Genomic DNA, 22819 nt, shown 5'->3' on the forward strand with positions numbered 1-22819 from the left:
CGCCCATAGAAACTCTTGTCAGTTTGACACCAGTTTGAATGGGCGTGTACACGAAATAACGGGTCGGTATTATCCGTCCCGGTAAATAGTGTCACCCGACCTACAGACGTTTATTTAGTTATTTAACGAAACACAAAAGTGACACAAATTTCTAAGTTGTCCGCGGACCTTACGATAGAGCGCCAACGACATAAATACATAATCGTATGTCGCAGAAACCTTAATTGGTACAAACCAAAAGCAATTATTCCACGTTACAGCAAAGTAAATAAAGTTAAATCCAACTTTTACTTTTTTGTGCTTTCACGCTAACTTTTTAGGCAAGAGGCAGCCCTAGCAAAGCAGGGGTCGTCAACAATTGGCTTGCGCGTAACAAAACGTTTTAAAACTCTGTCATTATAACTTCAACACAATGCAGGAACAAAACGCGATTATGATACAGGCGCGTGTTTAGAAAGGTGCTATTAGATATTTTTATAGCACACTTTGTAAGTTTTTTTTAAATGTAATTGTAAACACGCTTAGGGCGTGTGACACTTCTCTGTTCCTGATATTTTAAGTGACATATCGGTGATTCTGTCTCTGTTTATTTCGTTCGATATAACAGAAACGGCACCATAAAAATCGTTCATCCTACTATTATTATAAACGAAAAACATTCTGAAGATGTTTGGATATTTGTTAAGTACTCAATCACGCAATAGCGTAGACCTTGAACCAAAGATTATAATGAAAAACCTTTGCAGGGCGTTCAGTTGAACTAACACGATAACTTTCTGAAAGATTCCAGAAGAATCTGTAGATAGATAATATTGTATTGGTCAAAAACCTCAAAAATACTGGGAAGGACCAAAAATTAGGGTCTGCGCTAGCTGGCGCGGGTGCACGGAGCGGGCGCACACGAGCGGGTGCAAGTAAAATCTGTCGCACGCGCCTCGTTAAGTCAGCGCTGCTCATACAATTTTTCAATAAGCGTCCACCCGTTCCGTGCAAACCGCGTCAGCTAGCGTAGACCCTTAAGTTTAATCAGACTTACCGAGCATACCGCGCGTGGTGGGATTCGAGATCAGCCTTAGAAGGGGGAGGCGGGACCAGCGCGGGCCCCAAGCCGAGCCCTAGGCCTCCGCCCAGCGTTGGGGAAAACCGGTACAATTCACTGTGGGCCCAAAGAAAAAATCGGTACAGTTCACTGTTGACCCAAATTTAACTGCTAAAATTCACCATGAAGCCAAAGAAAAAACTGGTACGGTTCACATAGAGGAATCGGGTAATTCTTCTACGGGATCTTAATCAATCGGTAGATGCTATGAAGAAATCAAGTGTACTGTAGTTTCAAATAAAAATGCGCTCAAATAATCTAAAGTAAAAGTAATAATAACGTGGCAAAATGGATAACTGCGCAAATTATCAATTAACGACTTATATAAGTTAATTGATACTTTTTACTGGTAATAAAAGCTACGAAAAATGGCTAACTACTTATCACTCACTGATTTGTGTTCAGAAGCTATTTCTCTCCAATCAGTTAACTACTACTTTTAATTTAACTGATTTGATATCCTTAATCATCCAGGAACTGGTACCAACCGGTATTTGAAATAAAATGTTAATAATATCCATGGCACAGACACATGACAGATTTTGGTCCTAGTTAAAATTAAAGCGACGTGAGGCCCGTGAATATTTTTTATGAAATATCAGTAGAGCAAAATTAGAAACAATTGTCCAAGTTAAAATATTGTCTATAAAACTTTTTCAAGCATACTATAACTAAGGGCACGTAAAAACAGCGAATTTGGCCGAGAAGCCCTATAAGTTTTTTCGGTTGAAATTTGTGATCCGATGTGGAAAATTATTTATTTGTATGGTTAAGTTACCCCGTATACCCAGCCCGTATGATCCCATTTCGATTTGAAGAAAAATAACCATTCCTAAGGAGGTTTTTTTTTTGTTAAAATGTAAACCAGTAAGTACGACAGTTCCTGAAAGTTTTTTTACCTACTGAATGATATTCAATTTCTGTTCAAATTAGTTTCCAAATCTGTCTTTAAGTTTAACTCCAAGTTTTCGCCGGGTGCAAACTATTAGTTACTAAAGACCAACAACCGAGAGAGAAGCATATATCCATGAATGGGCCAACAATTGGTAGCCTGTTCTGACATAGCTGTACTTTCTCTCGATTAGTTGGAATTAACACTTAAGGATCACTCTTCAAACGTTTCCATCACCATCATCAACTCAACAAGCTTCTGCTTTAGATAAAAAAAAAACCTCTGTGTTCAGACCCGGATTTCACCAAAGTGGAATAAGGAGAAGTGTGAAACAGAGAGGAAAGTATCTACACTTGAGGTGTAAATAATGAACACGCCTTTTCTCATTTCTGTGTTGGTAGAGTCCAGGCCAAACAGAATTCGAAAATCGAAGTTCGTATCGTACCGTCCCTCACACTCTCGAATTAAATATTATTAGCGTCAGAGGGACGGCAACATACGAAGTTCGAATTTTGTTCAACGTAGTATAGGGCCTGCCTGATGCCATTCATCTTCATTGATGATAAAAGCAACGTCTAAACAGCCTCAAAAGCTACGGAAGCAGCAACAACGTTCAGCAACGTACAGGAAGGCGCAGTGGGGAAGGCCTTCGGGCCATCCGGCGACCCCTGGCGAGGCTGGCTGCTGGCAGGGCGAAGGGGGCTGGGCACCAGCGGTGGTGTACCTTGGGAGAGGCCTATGACGGAGTCAGTGCGCAGTTACCGAGGTTGTACCTTCCACGCATGTAGACCAAAGATAACAAATCAAAATTTGGAATAAGAGGTTTAATTGGACTAAGAAAGTTGAAGGGAGGTCTACGATAAATATGTCAGTTGGCTCGCGAAACTAGCCGGGAAATAAAAAGAGCATGGAAAGATATTATGAAGGCCACAAGGCCAAGCAGGGGAAGAGAGAGACTCGCTGTAGACAGAAGAGGTCTGCCAAACATTAAATCCTGGAGATGTTTCGCTTATATGAAAGGTAATATGCAAACACTCGGATAAAGTGTTTTTTTGATATCAAGGACTAAGAAGAAAGCAGTGGAAGACCACTGGTGACTAAACTGAAAACATATCTCATGCTATGAAGGAACGGACACTTAGTCCTGCCGTGCAGAAGGCAATAATAATGTCGCTTTTAAATGTAGAAAATTAACTTAAGACTATATGCGTGGAAGGTACCAAATAGAAGTAGCATAGAGTAAGAAACAATCTAATGGAGACATATAAGGTTGTCAGGCTAATTCCCTTAGAATAGCACTGATGCTGAAGCTGATTGCTGCTGATATATTTCCAAATCCTTAGGCTGTTCCTCCCTCCATGATGTCATTACGTAGAGTACTTACCTTGATAGACTAGATGTGGAGATTGGCAGTGACGTGGGGTACGGACTTCGGAAACTGCTTGCTGCCGACGATATGGGGTACATACTTGGTGTATGCCTGAGAAAGTTTAAGGGCAACTTAGACATATGTATGTCGTACTCCTAGATCAAGAGTATATTCATCAACTCAGAATAATCCACCAAATCTAAGTCTAAATCAAAATGGGGTATTATTTTGAGTTGATAATACTCTTGATCTAATGCGATTTGTGGGTTAGTGAACTTGGTGACAGTAACAAGAGAATAAAATAAATGGGTTTTGCGACCCTTTTTGCAGGTTTTTTAACTCTCTAGAAATCCGAATCAATATTTTCTAAATAGTAAAATAATTAAGTAAAGGGGTTGAGTTGAGCCACTTACCACGACGCTGCTACTTGTGACATTTCTGGACTGAGCATGGGGTAGGGGTACGTACCCCCGGGAAAGGGGTACATGGGCGTCCGCGCCAGACCAGCCGCTGGAACAAGCCAGGACATTGAATGCTGATACAACATGTGCAAATAATTAGACGATCAATTTCCGTATTCATAGGATACCTAAGGTGAAGAATGCTTCACCTTATCCTATGAATACGTACTACTACTGTAGTGTACCATTGTACAGTGGTGTTATTTTCTTGGGTTGCTCTGTAGTCCTGAATTATTCTAATAGGTCGTAAAAGGATTTGACGATATGACTTTCTGCATTCGTGGTTTCAGGCGATTAGGTTCTTGGCTTAATTACAAAATGATGCCTGTGTTGTGTAATATATATAATTTATTTTCTTTCAGCAGAATTTCTGATTAAACTATTTAGTATATTTACATAACTCATCTAGTAATATAACATTCTTAGGAAACAGTTATTACATGCAAAAAAGAGTATGCAACTTAAAACTACACCTTGAGGTACTCACCAAGTTTGGAGTCGAGCTGGTATGGCGGCGGAATGCCCATGTGCGCAGGCGGCGGCTGACCGAGGTCGCCGCCTGGGCAGAAAAGGGAGAGGCTGCCGCCCGCTGGTAGACCCATCTTGCCAGCCTGTAGCAAAAATAAAGATCATCAAATTCAAATTCAAATTTTTATTGCATATCACGTTGTAAGGACATAAAGTTCTAGTTTAGTTTGAGTGATAAAGTTGCAACTCTAAGGGTCTGTTTCATTATAAATCTTATGTCATAGATATCTGTGATGTGATGTCGTCTGTGTTCGTTTTGTTCGAATAAACAGAGACGGCGTCACATTTATCTGTTACATAAAATTTACCAATGCCTGGTGAAACTGGCTTTAAATCTACTTCTGAACTGAATGATAAAGAGAATATATTTAGATAAACTACATAACTATTATTGAACTATATTTTATACCGTGAACGTGTAAATTTCCTATAAAACGCAGACGAAGTTGTGATTGTGAGCAACAGCTAGTGTGTCAAAGAAAAGGTACCTGAAAGGAAATTAAGTTCGAAAATATGCGAGCCAGCAAATATATCAATAGGATTTTTTTTTAGCAGTTACATCTTCAATATTTCTGTATTCTGATTGCTTTAGGTTACTTTTTCCTCTTCCTCCCTGCTTCTATTTTTCACATAAATGTAAACCACGTAAAAGAAAGGCTTCAATCCACATTCACCTCCAATAAAGACAAAAACACGACGCCACTTTTTCAATAACGCTCGTCGGCAGAAGACGTGTCATTAGCAACTAAATTGGCGGGTCGTATAAATTTCGTCCTGCGCCCAATTATGCAAAATGGCGCCCGACGAGGGCCATTCAGCCACGGCGCGCCCGAGTGTCTCACCTCTAATTAAACGGGAAACTTCTTTTCACCACTTTATTATACGGAATAAACACGCTACGTTGCGACAAAAAAGATTTAAGAGCCTTTATAATTTCAACTAAAGCTGACAATTCAGCTGACAATCCCTTCGGTTCCTCCATATTTGAAGAGCAGGAACTGCTTATTAAGACAATAATTACCACGAACAAAGAAGCCTCACTAATTAATAATAAAACACGCACAAACAAAGCCCTCCATTCACGCTCGGGACAGCGCATGGAAAAAACAAAAAGAAAAAATAACCGAAACGGTGGTCGAAAACCTCGACATGCGAGGACGAAACAAAAAGATGCCATAGACAATGACGACAGTCGAGACGCATAATGCGGGAGCGCGTTCTTAATTTGAAAATATTTCCATTATAAGATTTGTCTATGCGACCGGTGAAAACAAAAGAGGCCAGCGCTTTGTTCGCTGACAGTTGGTAATAATTTTAAAAAATTAAAGCACGCAATTAGACGTTATAAATTGGAATGAAATTATTATTAGCTGAACAAGTTGGCTCGTTAAAACTTGCATTTGTGTGTTAGATGCCTTTTCAGCGTTGTGATTGCGGAGCAGGTGGAGTGGGTATTGAAGGAATCTACGAGAGGGTGGTTGGTGAAAGCGTGACGTCACGGCCACTCACGCGACTGGGTCGTTAATTGGGAGGCCGCGGCGCCATCGACTGATACTTCAAAATTGAATGGCTCTGCTAACGAGCTGAATGTAGCGAACAGACCCACTTGCTTAGCATTCGCTAACAACGCAGCCTTTGGATTTCAAATCCTAAACTTGCCCGGGGCGAGAACAAATGGGATTTTCCAAGCTTAAAAACATTTTGCTTGGGGTAAAGAAATCGGGAATTTTCAGTTGCTTTACTCGTATTTTATGGGAACGGACATAATACTATATCATACATAAATCATAATCTTAATGCACTTAAAATAAAGTATGTATATAATTCCTGAAAATTAGAGTTTCAAGAAAGGTAACATACATACGTTACGTTAATACTACTGTTTAGAAAAGAGAAAAAAATTAAGAAGCTTTAAAGCTAACGATATATGAGTGTCAAAAAGTGACAAAGCATTTGACCAATTATCACAGCTTCAAGCTAGGAAGTATCGGAACTGTATCACAATTACATCCGAAACATGCACATTCCCAAATGTTCCTAAACACACACACGCAATCACCCCTTTGGCCAATGCGCGAGTGGGGCGGTCGGTCTTAGGGTAGTGGGCGTGGAAGGATGCTGCGTTTCCATGGCAACGTGTGGGGGGAGGGGGGCGACCTTGGTTTATTCTTCCGAGGGTAGGTTTCGGATTTGACACAAAACTTTTGATAAACAAATGACAGTGGGTAGGAATGCGATTGTTTTAGTGTAGACACAAATGCAACGCTTCTTGAGTTAGTTTTGTTGATAATAGCTTGCAGTGGGACCATAATAAAATTTAAAGAACGAAACCCAGAAAATTCTGACAATTGCAAAATCTATATAGACACTGACTTTTGGCATCAATGGTAGACAACAAGTCAAAAGAGGCAGGTCTTTTGTTAGAAAAAAAAATCTCATTCATCATCATCATCCTACAAACTGCTATTTTATGTGTTTTCTGTACAATGAAGTTATACAAATATAAACACAAATTGTTATTTTCTTCTTTATACTTCAGTTATTTTAATTTTAAGAAGCCTGTATTTCTGTTTGTTTATTTCCACACTGTTTCTGACGACCGGATAGTCAGTCAGGTGGTTAGAGAACCTGAGTATGAAGTTCGAGGTTCCGGGTTCGATCCCCGGTCGGGGTAGATGATTGTATGAATAATACGAATGTTTGTTCTCGAGTCTTGGACGTTTAACATGTATTTAAGCATGTGTTTATCTATATAAGTATGTCTATTACCCACAGTACAAGCTTTACGTAGTTTGGGACTAGGTCAATATCTCATGATATTTATTTATTATTTATTTACTTATACGCAATAAGTCGTTATACTTGTTTTTCTTATTCAACATGTTTTTACCTATACAGTACTAACATTGGTTGGTTCTATGTTAAATTAAAAGCTTCGACATCCCAGCACAAAATGCTCGAGTCGCAGTTATTTCTTATCCATTTCCGCCATTGGTCCTTCGAGCCGGATGCGACCGCCGGATCCTTATAACGAGGGAAATCGTGGCTATATGTATGTATGTTGGATCTTGGATCAGTTTATACTTCATTTGGTTAACCAGTGAATTTGAGCTCCAAGGGGTTATTTTCTATTAAAGGATTTAATATAATAGTTACAGGGGTGTACATCATAATATAGCTTAGCTCTTACTTAGACTTATCAGTTTCTATTTTGAGGTATATGGCCTAGGAATTTATTATTTCGTCTCTATCGTATACGTAGTTGCTATAAAAAGAACGTATCTAATCTCGCCTTTAGCGCTACTTATGTTTTTTTAAGCTGTTAACTAAATAATTCTTAAATGCATTAAGACAGCTCTGAGAAAGTATTTGTGCAATATAGATACGGCAATATTAAATACGTTTTTATATGGAAATACAGATAATTGGACTATAACATTTAAAGCTGTTCGTTGGTATACTTAATAATAATAAAACCATTTATTTCAGGCAACACGGCCCGTACAATAAATACCTTAAAGACTTAACATACATATAATTTTTATAAAAGAAAATAGTCGTGTAACTTAATAATACTGCATTTACCTATCTATTTCACAGCGAAATACTCTGATAAATACTCGTACTCTAAAAATACTTCAACTCAAACAAAGGATGTACTTACGAAACAACGCAATACTTTTCCCGGGTCCCTATTTCTTTAAAAAATATAATACACTTATAGCGATTTTCTTCAAAATCTAATCCTCGAGATCCGGGGGGAGGCATATTCAAATCTGCAAATATCGGGGTGGGGGAGGTTGTTGACCCGGCCAGCTATGCAGATCAATGTGTGGGTGAGGGTTGAGGGATATGTTGCTAGAAGGAGCTTATTTTTCTCTTTTTATTGCTCTGTTATAACTTTCTACTATGTTGTTTTCCGACTAATATTTTGGTTTGACGACGTATAAGAATAAAAAAATACTGATTGGCTAGAATCTGTGCGAATCACGTAGAGAAACGTAAGAAGTTACTGCTTTACCGCTTATCTGTGGCAGAGATGTATTTGTTTTTATCTGTATAAGTTAGGTATTTGTAATTTGACACAGAAAAATCGGAAAATCGGAATCGGAATATTATTAAAAAAAAACTTATATTTGTATATAATTTCCCCGCAGTGAAATCTTCATCAAATTTATCTATAATATTAAGATGAATAAGATAAAAGTTATACCGGGTGGCCCATTTAGATCGGTCAGTAATCGGATCGATTTGTTTTTGTATTATAAGATGAGGGTGATAGTTTTCGTAAAAATGAATAACCCCTTAGATTAAATAATGTAGGTACAGTCACTAGCACCACTACTTGACACAACACAACAAAGCGTGCATAGCATAACTGTACGCAGACAAACTGTAAAAACAGTTTTGCATGGATATGTGCAAAAAAACTCTGAAAGAATTTCAAATAAATTATCTTCATTTTCATTTTAAATTTCTGTTACGATTCTATTTCAAGGACGGTACGACGGGTTAGATATTCTTGCACGCTCCGCTGTGGCAGATATGAATGCCGTTTGGGTTATGTGTCAATTAGTTACATGAAATAAAAAATATAAAAATAGTACGCTATATTCTGAGTCCCAACTGCGCTCAGCGCTTCCAGCCACCTACCTCCCTGCGCAGGGCAAAAGGGTCCGCCAATTATGTTTTTGACGGGAGGAGAGCCTACCAAATTGGAATAGCCGGCGTATATTCACAATTCCAGCTTATATACTCCTAAGACGCTTTTTATAACTAGATTATTTTCTCGTGGCTATAGTCCTGCCAATATAGCGGTCTCTAGGATAAAATGTAGTTTAGTCCTAATTAGACTTTTCATCATAGAATCCATCTCATCCATATTAGTTTACTAAATTGTAATGGGAATTCTCAAAAATGACATCATGGATTTCATTCAAGTTCTGGTGCAATACTTATTCCACCACACTTACGTCACGTATAAAATTTAGGTAACCCGGTGGGATGGGAATCGAGTTTTACGGCGCCACGTCACTAGCAACATCATTTATTAAGTAATTACTGAGTGAGAGAGGTGAAACGAAAAAGGAGACAAGTAAAAACACAATAACAATATCCTGAAGCCAATATGCTTACAGAATGAAACTAGGGATTGGCGTGATTCTATGAAAATATCGTTTAGAGATTGATGAGTGGCAACAGCTTCGAACAGTTCCAGTTTCCAAAACAAAAATTCTAAGTCTCCTAAGCTGGTAAAACCCAGTTCTAAAACATAAGGTTAATTAAAACTTAAATAAATAAAACACTATTAAGCATCTCAGTACTCTTATAAAGCACCTTCTATTTCTATCTATCTATGCCATCCTGTCACTAAGGCAGTCGCACAGTTACCCTTTTTCTACTTATTTAAATCTCTCATTCCAGCATCAAAATGCAAACAAAACGCAAATTATCACGCCATCTCTTTCACATGATATAAGAGAGAGGAAGACAGCGTTGTATCGGTGGGTGCGTTCGTTGATGAGATTCCAGAAGCTAAAAACAAAAGAACGCGAGCGCATCAATCTCAATCTGCTAACATGCGGAGTCGGTGCGAATTTAAATTAAAAAAAAGTATCTTTAATGGCGCTTCCAGAGATGTTTGAAATATCAGTACATTTAAGTTGCTGGTTAGTTAATTTTTAGTTTTCTTCAGACATCTTAATTTTTTTAGACAATTGAGTGTCATTGTTATGGGAGAGACTTATGCCCAACAGTGGACGTCCTACGGCTGATATGATGATGATGATGTGTCCCAATGCTGGGCAAAGGCTTCTCTTTCTTTCTGCCACGTGTTATTTTTTTTTTACATAACGTATCTAAATTTTATAGGGACACAATTACACAGACAACCCATAAAAGAGTTTAGTTTTATAATCTATACAGAATCGTATAAGATAATCTATAATGCGTTACGAGTATAGTGCATAATGTCAACCAAAATTAAGCGAACAGATATATCATGTTACTTGTCCATGTACTGTACGTACGTTAAAAAGACGTATTTAATTTTATACACACTTGTTTTCCATCGAGGTATCTATTTAGCTTTCCTAATTTCAGATGACTCAACAACACGTGCAATTAATTGCGATGACATGCTTCAGACTTAAAAGTTCAAGTGTCAACTTATTTTATTGCGGTTTCAGTATATTCGCGTTTCAAATTTCGTCTCCCTTGCGTTCCACGGATTACTCAAATCTTCTAGAATATTCCGAACCCAAGCGGTTTCATACCTTACTTTGCTTCTACAAGGTTCTTTGTTCGGGTGTAGTATCGAGTTTAAATTTAAATCTCTCAACGATTGTCTTACTCCACTAATCGTAAAGATTCTTGTTCGTTTTTGTCAGCTACGATGGATTTGAGGCGTGCACCCATCGATTCTGAAATGAAACGGGTACTTAACGCATAGCGCGCGGTTACAGGGTTTATAGTTTTAGTTTAGGTTTACTTTTTATTGATACCTACGTACTTTACGGCGAAGTTATTTCGCCGCTATGAGTCGCTATGAGTGATATTCACGAAAGTTTAAAACGTTATATGAAGTTATTTCGTTCTTAGTTTATAAACAATCGATTTAGATTTCAATGAAATTTAATTATTGCTTGTGAGGTGCTTAACGATAAGGTGGAACAACTTTGTTAGGAACAGCACATCTCGCCAACAACCTAAAAACCTAAAAATTATAAAAAAAAACGAAAAATCGGAAAATCGGGTCGAAGGTTTTTGTGGTCAATCTATATTTCGTAAATAGATATTAGAACATGAAAAATTCTAAGCCTTACATATGAAAAGATCAGAGGCACTTCGAAATGTAATTTATTTATTTATTTATTAGTCAACAAAAAAATACAGCATTACAGTTAAAACACCAATGCGCTGTAAAATTCAAATTATGCAAAACAAAACGACATATAAAAACACAAAAATTATATAAAAAAAAAAAACTAATCAGGAATTAATGGTGGAACCTTGCATGGGTAATATTAGAAGAGTAATTTTTTAATGGTATTTTTCGTTCTACTTATGGGCGAAGGCCTCTCCTCTTAAGGTGCATTGACAGCATTCTTATTTATTTAAAATTTAAACGCATTTGTGTTATATTGTGGCATGTGGTCATCATAATCTGAAACATTTTTATTTTTCAATTACAGACCGACGTTCGTACCAAATCTTCTGTCCTTTACCGTCGAAGATATATTATATCTCGCCGTCCCTGTCTGCCGCGACAGGCATTTCCGCTTGGGGAGCTACTTCTCTTATTTCGCACCAAGTTAATCTGGTATAATGTGTCAATGCCATTGGTAACATTGTTTATGTATTGAAATGTATTTAAAGTAATCTCTTACTTGATTAATCCAAATCCAAACTACCTAATATAAATGGAAAGTAACTGTCTGTCAGTCATCTTTTCACTTCTAAGCAACCGAACCGATTTACCTGAGAAGGACATAGGATAGTTATCCCAGAAAATTGTCTAGTTCTGCTGTCAAACAGTCAAGGTCCAGTTTTGTAGCTATAATTGATATTGTTCACAGGATAAATGACAACACTAAGGGGCTGTTTCACCATCCATTGATTAGTCTTAACTGACGGTTAAATGTGATGCTGTCTCCGTCTTTTCGAACAAAACAAATAGAGACGGCATCACCTTTAACCGTCAGTTAACACTAATCAATGGATGGTGGAACAGCCCCTAACAATACAAAAATATGTAAATCAAACCACGACGTCTCATTAATATTTCTAGCAATTGAAAATTAAAACCTAATAGCATCCCTTTTATCCCTTTTAATAAAAGGTTTAACGACAGCGAGTAATTCTACTAATCGCTGTGAAATTACTCGATCAAATGCGACGTGTGATTATAGAAAGTGTCGTAGAATTACCGTGAACTGTCTACGTGGACTTATTCTGAAAATAGGTACAGGGTTTAACCCGCGCGTGCATTAAGTATAAAGAGTTGCAGTAGCAGGAGAGTGGAAGTGTGAGCTGTGGATGCAACAACACGCATTTGGTGTTCGCTAATTTTCAGAATGTTGTTATCTCTGACCAATTTAATAATTCTTGTCGACTCTTCGTAAGGTCGGGGCACTGGGAATGCGTTTTTTTGAAAAACGGTACTCACGTGGTACTGACTGACGATCGGAATAAAATTTTGTCAATTTTCGAAATAGCACTTTTATTCGTAGTATACCTACTCTAAAATGTACACTTCCTTAACTCGTAAAAGCGAAAATATCTCACTATAGCTTTTGAAGCTTCGTTGGTTTGATATTGATTTTAAGGTAACTGTCACCATATTCGTCATTTCTTTCTTTCTCTCTGTCATCGTCAGACGAAAAACGTCCACTGTTGAACAAAGGCCTCTCCCTTAGAACGCCACAATGAACACAACACGCTACTTGCATCCGCCGTCTGGTCGCAAATCTCGCGATATCGTCAGTCCATCTAGCCACTAGATACTACTAGATTCTAGTGGGATTCGTCTAGTGGGAACGCGTCGTGGTCACCAATTTTATGGTAAGGACATCTTGAATTGGTTAGGGTCAGACTGAAGTGATATCGCTACTCCCACGCATCAATCGGTCAGAATACAGCTGTGGGAACGGTTGACATGACAAATAGTGTCGTTTTTTAAAACGGTGTAATTAAGGTGACAGTCAAAGGGTTAATAGGCACGGGTTAGTCGCGACAGGGGTTCTATTGTTTATTATTTACTAGCATTTACTAGTACGATAGCGTGTAAGAGTAGCAGCGGCGTGGCCATGTAACAAATCCATTTCCACACGATTGTCAATTTTTTTTAACTGACGTCATTAATATCAAGTATTGACGAAGATTGTACATAGAGTAACACTTTTTTGTAACTTACAATTGTTTATTATCCCTAAAATAAATACGTACATAAATAAGTATGACAAACGTCTGCACTAATAGAGAGAAAGCATGGAACACAAATTTTCTTCAAAATAAATGGCGTAAAAAGTATCAATATCTGTTGAAAACTAAGAAAGATATGAGAGAAGTTTGAAATATAATCCATCTCTAACTAGAGAGATGAAATTTAGTTTGGACTTTCTATACCTAGTCGCTGTAGAATAGGACGTCACAGTTTATGTCGCCTATCGACAATTTAAAAAATCATATCGTATTTTTTTAAGATTAAAAAACGTTAGTCTCACTTGCTAGGTTGCGTGACGAAAATTTCCACTAATAGGTCATTGATAGTAGGCAGGCATTTTGTATATATTTTTTTTAAGTATAGCCTATAGCGCTCCACCGCTGGGCAAAGGACTCCCCTCTATCTTAACCCATATAACTCCCGTTCTGACTCTATGTCAGGCCAGTCCTTTGCGTACGTGTCTAAATCGTCCCGCCATCTCCTTCTTGGTCTGCCTAGATTTTTTTATCTATGAAACTACACTACCCAATTGTTTTCTCACATCCCATAATTGAATCTAAAGTATATTTACACTGTAATAAGATTTGAACTTTTAGTTTAAAACATTCTTCAGTTAATCGCCGAGGTAGTAACTACCGCCATTTATGAAAAGTTACAGGTCAGCAATCTCCGGGTCATTCGGGCCCCGATTGATATTCGTACATAAACATTATATACCTCATCCAATTTCCACTCGTTCGCGGCACCTGCGACTGACGGCACCCCGGGCGCCACTTCAAAGGCACCATGAATTGTTTAGCAAACCCTCCGGCCCCTCAGAAAAGGGTTACAATTGTAATTTACTTAATGTTTACTTTTAATTTAATGGAGGATTTGTATAGGCATGTTTTTTTAGTAATGAGGCGAATTTATGGAAAATATTACGATATTTTCATTTGATCTCGTATGACAACGGGCTCATTATAATGTTCAGTTACGTAATATACAAGGCCTAATATTTTTTCCAAAATATAAAGATTGCATTAATAAAATATATTAAAATTTAAAACCTATGTAAGTTTGAGTTAAGAGGTTTTAAAGCGCGACCTAAGTGCTGGGTGTTTTAGAACTATATTCTTCTATTCATCATCATCATCATCATGTCAGCCGAAAGACGTCCACTGCTGGACAAAAAATGCAGCTGGAATTCTTCTATTATTTTAACACAATCACAAATTAATTATGGTTAGTTCCATGATCCATATCATTCACGTATTTCCTATCTATTAAGCCATGTACCTATAGATCAAGATAAGGATCTATTCTATACTTGCGGAAATTCCTTTATGATAATAAACATAAACATTCTACACAGACACACAACACAAACTTCAACGTGTCAACAGTTTCTCGCCTCAAAAATCCCGATTGTCACTTAAATGCAAAACAGAATTAAGTCCACGGCTCCGCGCTCACATCAAAAGGAAAACGTAATGCTCAAAATGTCATTTCCCAGTAAATTATGAACGGGGGTCGATGAGGCCGCCCCCGCAGTGGCAGGGTTAATGCTACTTAATACCTGTATTTTCAGCGTTAGATTGAGTCAAGTAGGCAAACGATTGCCTCGCGGCGTTGCGCGAATTATGGTAAGCGTTCTGAAAATCTGAATAATTTAAAGTCTACTTAGAGGTCTAGCATAAGTTATTAGTTAACCTTGGCTTGGATGATACTATATCGAAAATACAAACTGAGACATGTATGCACAAAAAAACAGAAAAAGAGACCAGCGCTGGGAATCGAACCCAGGTCCTCCAGCATTCCGTGCTGCGTGCCATACCCCTATACTACCACTGGACAGACACGAATTTCTCCTATGCACACATACCTCAGGTTTTTTTTTTTGGATGGTTGGTTCTTGGATAACCGTAAAAGTAACAAATTTGGAGTTAAAATTAAAAATACAAAAATACTCCAAATAACCAATCATAATGATGATACTATACTTGGTTTGGATAGGTATTTAACTAAATAAACATAACAACATCAATTGGTGTCTGAAATATTGCAACTCCTCCATTAAACTATCTAAAAATTTACATTTCTGTATTGAAATACACTAGTCTAGTTTGTATTACAATGATAGATAAGTAAAATGAATAAAAACCTTGAATTTACCAAATCCGCCAGCTGAAGTTTGTTTACATTCGGTGATACTGCTTTATTTATTACCTTACACAGATCTCACGATGAGGAAATGCAATAATATCGGGGCCATTCTCTTAAAAGTACCTACCCAAACTTTTTTTCTGGGATTTTGAATTTTTTATGTTATATCTACTCGGAATCAGGAGTACTATCGATTTTAATAGGTGAAAAAACTGTCCAAAAATGTTGTATTCCATTCTGTTACCTTTCCCATATACACTTGTATGAGTAACGGAACGGAATTACAAAAAATATATGCCAATTTTGGGACACTTTTTTTTCACGTATTAAAATCGATAGTACTCCTGATTCCGAGTAGATTTAACATGAAAATTTCAAAATTACAGAAAAAAAGTTTAGGTAGGTACTTTTAAGAGAATGGCGCCCATCGATGGCAGCTGTCAGTTTTGATGGTTGCCATCGAGTTGCAATTTCATTGCTTGCATTTCACTTTTGTAAGCTCAACGTAAAATGATAACGCAATACCTATTCACCAATAAGCCAACGTTTACCCTTCTTGGTGTTATAAGCCGCGGTGGCCTCTCAAACAGAGGATCGTGGGTTCAAACCCGGCCTGGCCTGAGTTTTTCGAAATTCATATGCGAAATTACATTCGAAATATGTATATCACGAGCTTTAGACTGAAAGAAAACCTGCGAAGCAATTCAATAGTGTGTGTGAAGTTCCCAATCCGACCGAACTAGGCCAGCGTGGGAACTACGGTCACAATGAGAGGGTTGTGAAAGGTCTGTGCCCAGCAGTGGGACGTATATAATCTGGGATGATGATAAAGTTGGGTTATTCTTTTTTTTATTCGACTGGATGTCAAACGAGCAAGTGGGTCTCCGGATGGGAAGAGATCATCACCGCCCATAAACATCTGCAACACCAGGGGTATTGCAGATGCGTTGCCAACCTAGAGGCCTAAGATGGGATACCTCACTCAAGTGCCAGTAATTTCACCGGCTATTCACAACGAATAATTCGTATGGCGGTGAAGCTACAGCCATCTATTTGAAACATCAACACAAACATTTTCAGTATTTCCAGACACTTAGTTTTGTGTATGTAGCAGTCAATACATGTCAGTAGTGAGTGCAAATCAATCAAAGTCATGGATATCGTGAAATATTATAAGACTATAAACAAGATTTGGGTGGTAGTAGAGAATTTTCAACGATCATCATTATCAGCCTAAAGAGTTTTACTGTTGAACTAAGGCCTGCTCTTACGACGCCACAATGTACGACCACTCACCACTTGCATCCATCATTACCTGGGCGACCGAGCTTTGCTCGAGCTAAAACTCGATAATAAGCATTTTCCCAGAGATAAGACCAAGCTAGATCGATTTGTCATCCCCGAAAACCCCCACATACCAAATTTCATCGAAATCGTTGGAGCCGTTTCCAAGATTCCAGAAATATATATAATTAGACAGATAGATACACACGTACAAATACTTATTAAAATTCGTTACGTAATTTGAAAGATTTAAGTGTACGAGTAGGTACATACGTATGTTTACAGTTTTCACCATTAGTTAAATATAATTTTTGGCGGACGATGTACCCGGTGAGGCCTTTAACAGGAGCAAATAGTTAAAATAGATCTTAATGGCCAAACTGCTACTGATCAAAGCGACTTTCAAAATCCCGGTGACTATTGGGATAAAAGTTTAGTCTAGCCTACATGTTATTCCAGACGTCCCAGCTATGGGATCCTTTCGACTGCCATAATTTTATAAGTCATAATGCAATGTTTGTCATAATTATTGTTAGTCATATTTTTTCTTTCGCTGAAGACGTACAGTTTTCATAAAAGTTATCCTCTAGAACTCTATAGGTTAGGTTTGTGTTTTATAACAATTCTAAATATTTTTTTGTAAAAAAAATATATTTTTAATACAAGCTTTTTTCTTGACTGTACTTTTTGTGGACTATGCTTGCATTGTCATCCAAGCTACATTTCCGTACATAATTTCAAGTCGAGTTCCGTTCTGCGGAGACGTTCCTGGCCGGTCTACCAGGATTTCACGACCAGATTATTATATTGCCACGCAATTTACATAAGTATGCCTAATTTCAAGTCAATCGGACCACTGTAAAAGTCAAATTCTGCTTCCAAGATTTGACCCAAATAAACAGGGCAAGTTAAAGAAAAGCTTGTAATAAAAAAAAAGTTTCAGAGAAAAAAGAGTTATGTCAAACACTACATTATGACTATGACTAACAATTCTCGACCAGGCGACCCCAGCTATTCATGCAAAATTTCATCCAAATCAAAGTCGATTTCGCGTGAAGGAGTAACGAACACACGCATGCACAATGCACATACAAACTTTCGCATTTATAATTTGTAGGAATCATTTCGTGATGCCTTGTAGATTCTACTATCATTACAAAATCCACTAACATTATATATCACTGGCCATTAGACGTAATCGCGACCCAAATCTCTCGTATTTAGTCTGTATGTCTGTCCGCCGAACAATCTCTACTATAAATTTGCACCGAGCTGCGCCCGCGTTCCAGTTATGCTACAAATAATTGTACAAACAGACAATGTGCAGATTGTGATGGCAATAGATATTGTGTATTAATAGTGTTCTATAAATATTTACTTATAACCTACTATGCAGCCCGCGAGTCTGTCTGCGAATTCTTTGATCGCTATAGCGTGGAAACTATGCAATTTATCGAGGTAAAAACTATCTTATGTCCTTCCTAAGGTTTTCTACTATCTCCATGCCAAATTCTATCTAAATCAGTTCAGCAGTTTAAACGTGAAGAGGTAACAAATCAGCAGGGCTACTACGAAACTCGAAACTCGAAGTTCGTATCGTACCGTCCCTCTCGCTCTCCTATTAAATAGTATAAGTGTCAGAGGGACCGCACGACACGAACTTCGAGTTTCCAGTTTCGTAGTAGCCCTGCAGTTCGGATAGCAAGGCCGTGGAGGCCTAGTGGGTTAGGGTTGAACTAAGTATGGCCTCTCACGCGTGGATCGTTTATTCAAATCCGGGCTCGCACCTGTGAGTTTATTAATGTGCGATATAACATTTAAAATTTATCACGAGCTTGACGGTGAAAGATTACAACGCCAGGAAACCTGCACTGCACAAACCTGCGAAGCAGTACAATGCGTTGCCAATCCGCAGTGCGCGTGGTCACGAACAGACTGAAGTGTAGGTAGGGTGTTCATAAAACTTCACAAAAAGTATATTTTCTGAAAGCATTATTTTTTTGTCCTAAATAGATTTTGTTTTGTTTGATTTCAATAAGAGCCGGTAAAAATAAAATACACGACGAAATTCAATTAATTCTCTCAATTCAATTAGTTGGTAATGTCATAATGCCTTCAACAAGAAATCAGTTTTATTTATCTGATTTGAATCTTCCGGAAAACGAAAATACCGATGAGTTCCGAGCGACATTAACATTCTGTGCCCTTAGTGTAAGTTTTCGGTACAAAATACGTCTCGCTCGATCGCGTTCGCGTTAAAATCTCAATTTGTATGGAAACACGAACATCGCAAACGTTCCGCTAGAGGCGCTGTTCGTGTTTGCATACAATTGAGATTTCAACGCAAACGCGATCGAGACTGTTTTGTAACCGAAAACTTACACTAAGGGTACTGGTTGAACTGTAGAAATGTGCAAACTATGTTTTACTAATTATTACTTTCCATCCTACCGCGCGAAAAAGGCACACCCAGCAAAATTGACCAAGCTTGTACATAGCCATATCCATATGCTAGAACCAGCTTTGCTATAAACTTAAAAATCCTATGAATGTACTATTGAGATTTACTGGAACTGTTAGGGTTGCCATAATAGTTGGGACCGATACGGGTAGTGCCAGGTCCGTAAATGAGGAGGGAAAACAGGCCAATTCGCAGGCGCCATTTCTAAGGAGACCCCAAAGTACTTGCGTCTTATTATATTACTGTACGGTGGTGGTACTGATGGAACCAAATAAACCTTTATTTCTTTCTTTCAAATTCCATGGTGTAAATACAATAGCATTATTAGATAGAACTGGCGTGCATGGGGTCAATTCTAGCTCTAGGGTAGGCAGCGCTTTGCGACGCAGATCTGCGCCTCCCCCTGCTACCAGGGAAGGAATTGCCTATCCTGCTGCCTAGTCAATGCACACCGTTGATTATTAGGTACATACTGAGATTACGACCTTTTCTACGTATGATAAACGGGGAAAAAAGCGTAACAATACGGGATGCATATAAATACGGTGACAGTCCCGTATATTGATACGGGACGTATGGCAACCCTAAGTATAGTACAGGCGATCGCAATAAGTCTATTTTAATTACTCCGCCATCGACATCAGGAGATTCCTGTCTTGCCTACTCGGGAGCTGTGCTCTACTAGCCGTAGGGATGGGCAGTTGTCGATGAAAATGACGATGAAATTTGAATGGCGAAATTCTATCGATACATTTGCGCTTGCTTTTTGACGTAGTATTTAAAGTGTTTCTGAAAAGATGAATCCAGGAAACGCTCGGTTGTTTTATGCGATAAACGCTGCGTTAAACGCAATGCGTTTGGCGCACATCAATTTTGTATCAGATATTCTATGTGCTTGCCGCTGCGCTCACCGCGTGGGACAATGTTTGGTAATAGCCTAATAGGCCGCGTGATTTTGTGAATCAAGTAAACGAATGCAAGCGGCCGCACTGGCGGTTTTATGTTTACTTGTATTAAAAAGTCACGCGGTTAAATACGGCGGCGGTTTAGCCGTCGCGCGGCCTGGGCCATAAGAATATTTGATGTAAAATTAATGTGTGTCAAACGCATTGGCATTTAACGCAGCGTTTATCGCATAAAACAACCGAACGCTTCAAAGATAATGTTTTATCTGTGTGTACGCCGTCTTTAAGTCACAATACTTCAGGTCGCAGCCCTCTTATTCTGAGAGGAGTCCTGTGCCTAGTAGTGGAACGTACGGTGATGAATTTAGTTCATATTTAGATCCCTCTGTTGCTTCTTCATTATAACTAGTTACTATGATAAAATGAAGCATTATTTTGTGCCTCATCAGTCTCATCACCCACCCCTGTTCAATAATTAAATTAAACGAGAATATCAAAAGCTTGTACTTTTTTAATCAGAATCGAATATGTCCGAACTACTTCATAATCCATTAAGTGTTTAGTTAATTATTTTGTACTACTTTGACAAATGGTTCCTTCATAATATCAAGCTTAAAAATGATAAAAGCAATAAATCAAAACTTTTATACGAGTAAAATCTCCGCAACTTGCACCGAAATTTGTATTGTTAAAAGTGGACCTCGGTCTTATATAAATATAAGATTAATCAACAACTCATCTAATAAGACCTTGACCTAGCAAATCATCGATAATCGTCAATTCCAATTGCTCCCATCCCTATCTAACACAAACAAGACTCGATAACGAGGTGAAATATTCACGTTGCAAGCTATATAATCGTCTATATATCTTCTTCGCTCGCACTCGCACTCTCTTACGGAGTTAGAGGAGGGTGCGAGAGGGACCGAGTGCCGGCGGCACGAATAAAGGGGTCGCCCTCTCTTTGATCTTGCCGCAGCGCGTGCGTCGTATATTTGTATGTATATGCAGATGAGATGTGACGGAGAATTTGATAATTGCGAAGATTAATGTGTTATGAACTTAGTTTAATTTGTAGGTGGGTCTAGGTAATTAATTGGGTTGACCTCTTGATTACAGCGAGATTTGAAGCAAGAAAAAAATTGCAAAATATTTTTTTTTTTCAAGTATTGTAAAGCATGATGAGATGAAAAATTCTCGAATGGAGACCGCGGATCGGCAAGCGCAGCGTAGAACGTCCACCAACGACATAGTTAAAGCCGCGGGGTTCACGGCCTGGAGGGCTAGGGGGGAGGGGAGGCCTATGTCCATAGTGGACATCCTATGGCTGATATGATGATGATGAACATGGATCCTATTTATGAACTACAAATTTTCTTAGCAAAGCTGTCTCAGACGTGTCGTAGTAGAGTTTCCAGATAAAAGTTTCTAAAGTGGGTAATTCATTCCGCGCCAAGATTGAAACAAAGCAAAAGGATGCTAAAGACAGACTTCAAAAAAAGGAGGAGATTTTCAATTGAACCGACCGACTGGTCGCCGTCCGGTTGGGCGACCCATGTACCGCTGGGAGGACAGTGTCCAGACGGATCTGCGACGTCTTCAAGTCGACGACTGGCAAGAGGCTGCGCACGAACGGGACAGATGGCAAGCTCTCGTTTCGGAGACCAAGACCCTCTTTGGGTCCCTGAGCCAAATTAGTTAGTCAAATGAACTGTATTTTTTTGTGTTAGTTCACAACAGTTTTCTATGTAAACCGATTCTGATATTTTTTTATTTAACAGCTACTCGTATTGCTTCTTATGTGGTTCCATTTAAATTGGAGCAAGATCTGACTAGTGTATTTGAAATATCCTTAATAATACGAGCAGTTGACCATTAAGCAAACTTAGATTAATTACACTGAAAAGAGAGATTTTTTTAACCTGACTTTAAAAAACCGTGAAATTGATTTTGTGCCAGTTTGTAGTTGGTGTTACCTCAGCACGAGGCAGCAGGAGTGATAGAAACCAGATAGTATATAGTTGAGGTAGACGACTATAGGTCAACTTCTGCTGGCTCGTGCTGAGTAACCAACTTCAAACTTGTAGAAAATTATATTCATAGTCATCCGAAATGTATTCTTGTTCTATTTTTTTTAATCCACTCGCTTCTCTTCCTATTTGCGTTTGAGCTTTGGAAATTTACGATTTGGCCTTGGTAGCTTTACCAACCCAATAAGATTGGAAGTTTTTTTTCTTCAAAGAACCATGTAGAGCCACCAATCAGCCTCAAGTGTCACGGAAAAGTGATAAATAACGTTTCACAAGCACAATTAGCACCAACGATCGATATAACATCAAAGAAGCTAAAACACAGACAAAGAATTTTTATCGCTGAACCTTAAATCACTGAGAAGAAAAATGCGGTAAATGGATATTAACCTATAAAGAGCGGTCTTTTCAAGCCATATTCGTTTAAACAGTTGGACTTAAATTAAGAAAGCTTAAAAATATTTCCAGTAATTCGGTCAATGGTAATCCCGCTTGTCATTTGAGTAATAGTACAATGTGTCTCAAGGGCGGTAAATAAGGAATTACGAACGAGAGTCTATTAGAATCTTTAGTGAGTCGATGTTCGTAATTCTAGTACCGCCCGTGCGACATACAATGTTTTTCATCACATTTGCGATTAAATTGTTTATTTTGTATGTATTTTCACCCGAAAAAAAGAACAAGAGTGCCACGAACTCGAA

General features: G+C 38.3%; 1 protein-coding gene across 7 annotated transcripts in view; it reads right to left on the bottom strand.

The window, feature by feature from the left end:
* Nucleotides 1-22819, bottom strand: part of pan (transcription factor pangolin) — a 186288-nt gene that overhangs the window by 16347 nt on the left and 147122 nt on the right. For 4 of the 7 annotated variants that reach the window (XM_074102519.1, XM_074102517.1, XM_074102523.1 and 1 more), the window contains exons 5-9: nucleotides 4309-4432; nucleotides 3774-3870; nucleotides 3376-3471; nucleotides 2617-2727; nucleotides 1037-1156 (exon numbers count right to left, since the gene is read on the bottom strand). In XM_074102519.1, the coding sequence (XP_073958620.1) occupies nucleotides 1037-1156; nucleotides 2617-2727; nucleotides 3376-3471; nucleotides 3774-3870; nucleotides 4309-4432 (548 nt within the window). The remainder of the gene's footprint in view (nucleotides 1-1036; nucleotides 1157-2616; nucleotides 2728-3375; nucleotides 3472-3773; nucleotides 3871-4308; nucleotides 4433-22819) is intronic. The other 3 variants (XM_074102524.1, XM_074102521.1, XM_074102518.1) reach the window with 2 other exon arrangements.

This window comes from Choristoneura fumiferana, chromosome 19 (assembly GCF_025370935.1).
Source record: "Choristoneura fumiferana chromosome 19, NRCan_CFum_1, whole genome shotgun sequence".
Classification (NCBI taxonomy): Eukaryota; Metazoa; Arthropoda; class Insecta; order Lepidoptera; family Tortricidae; genus Choristoneura; species Choristoneura fumiferana.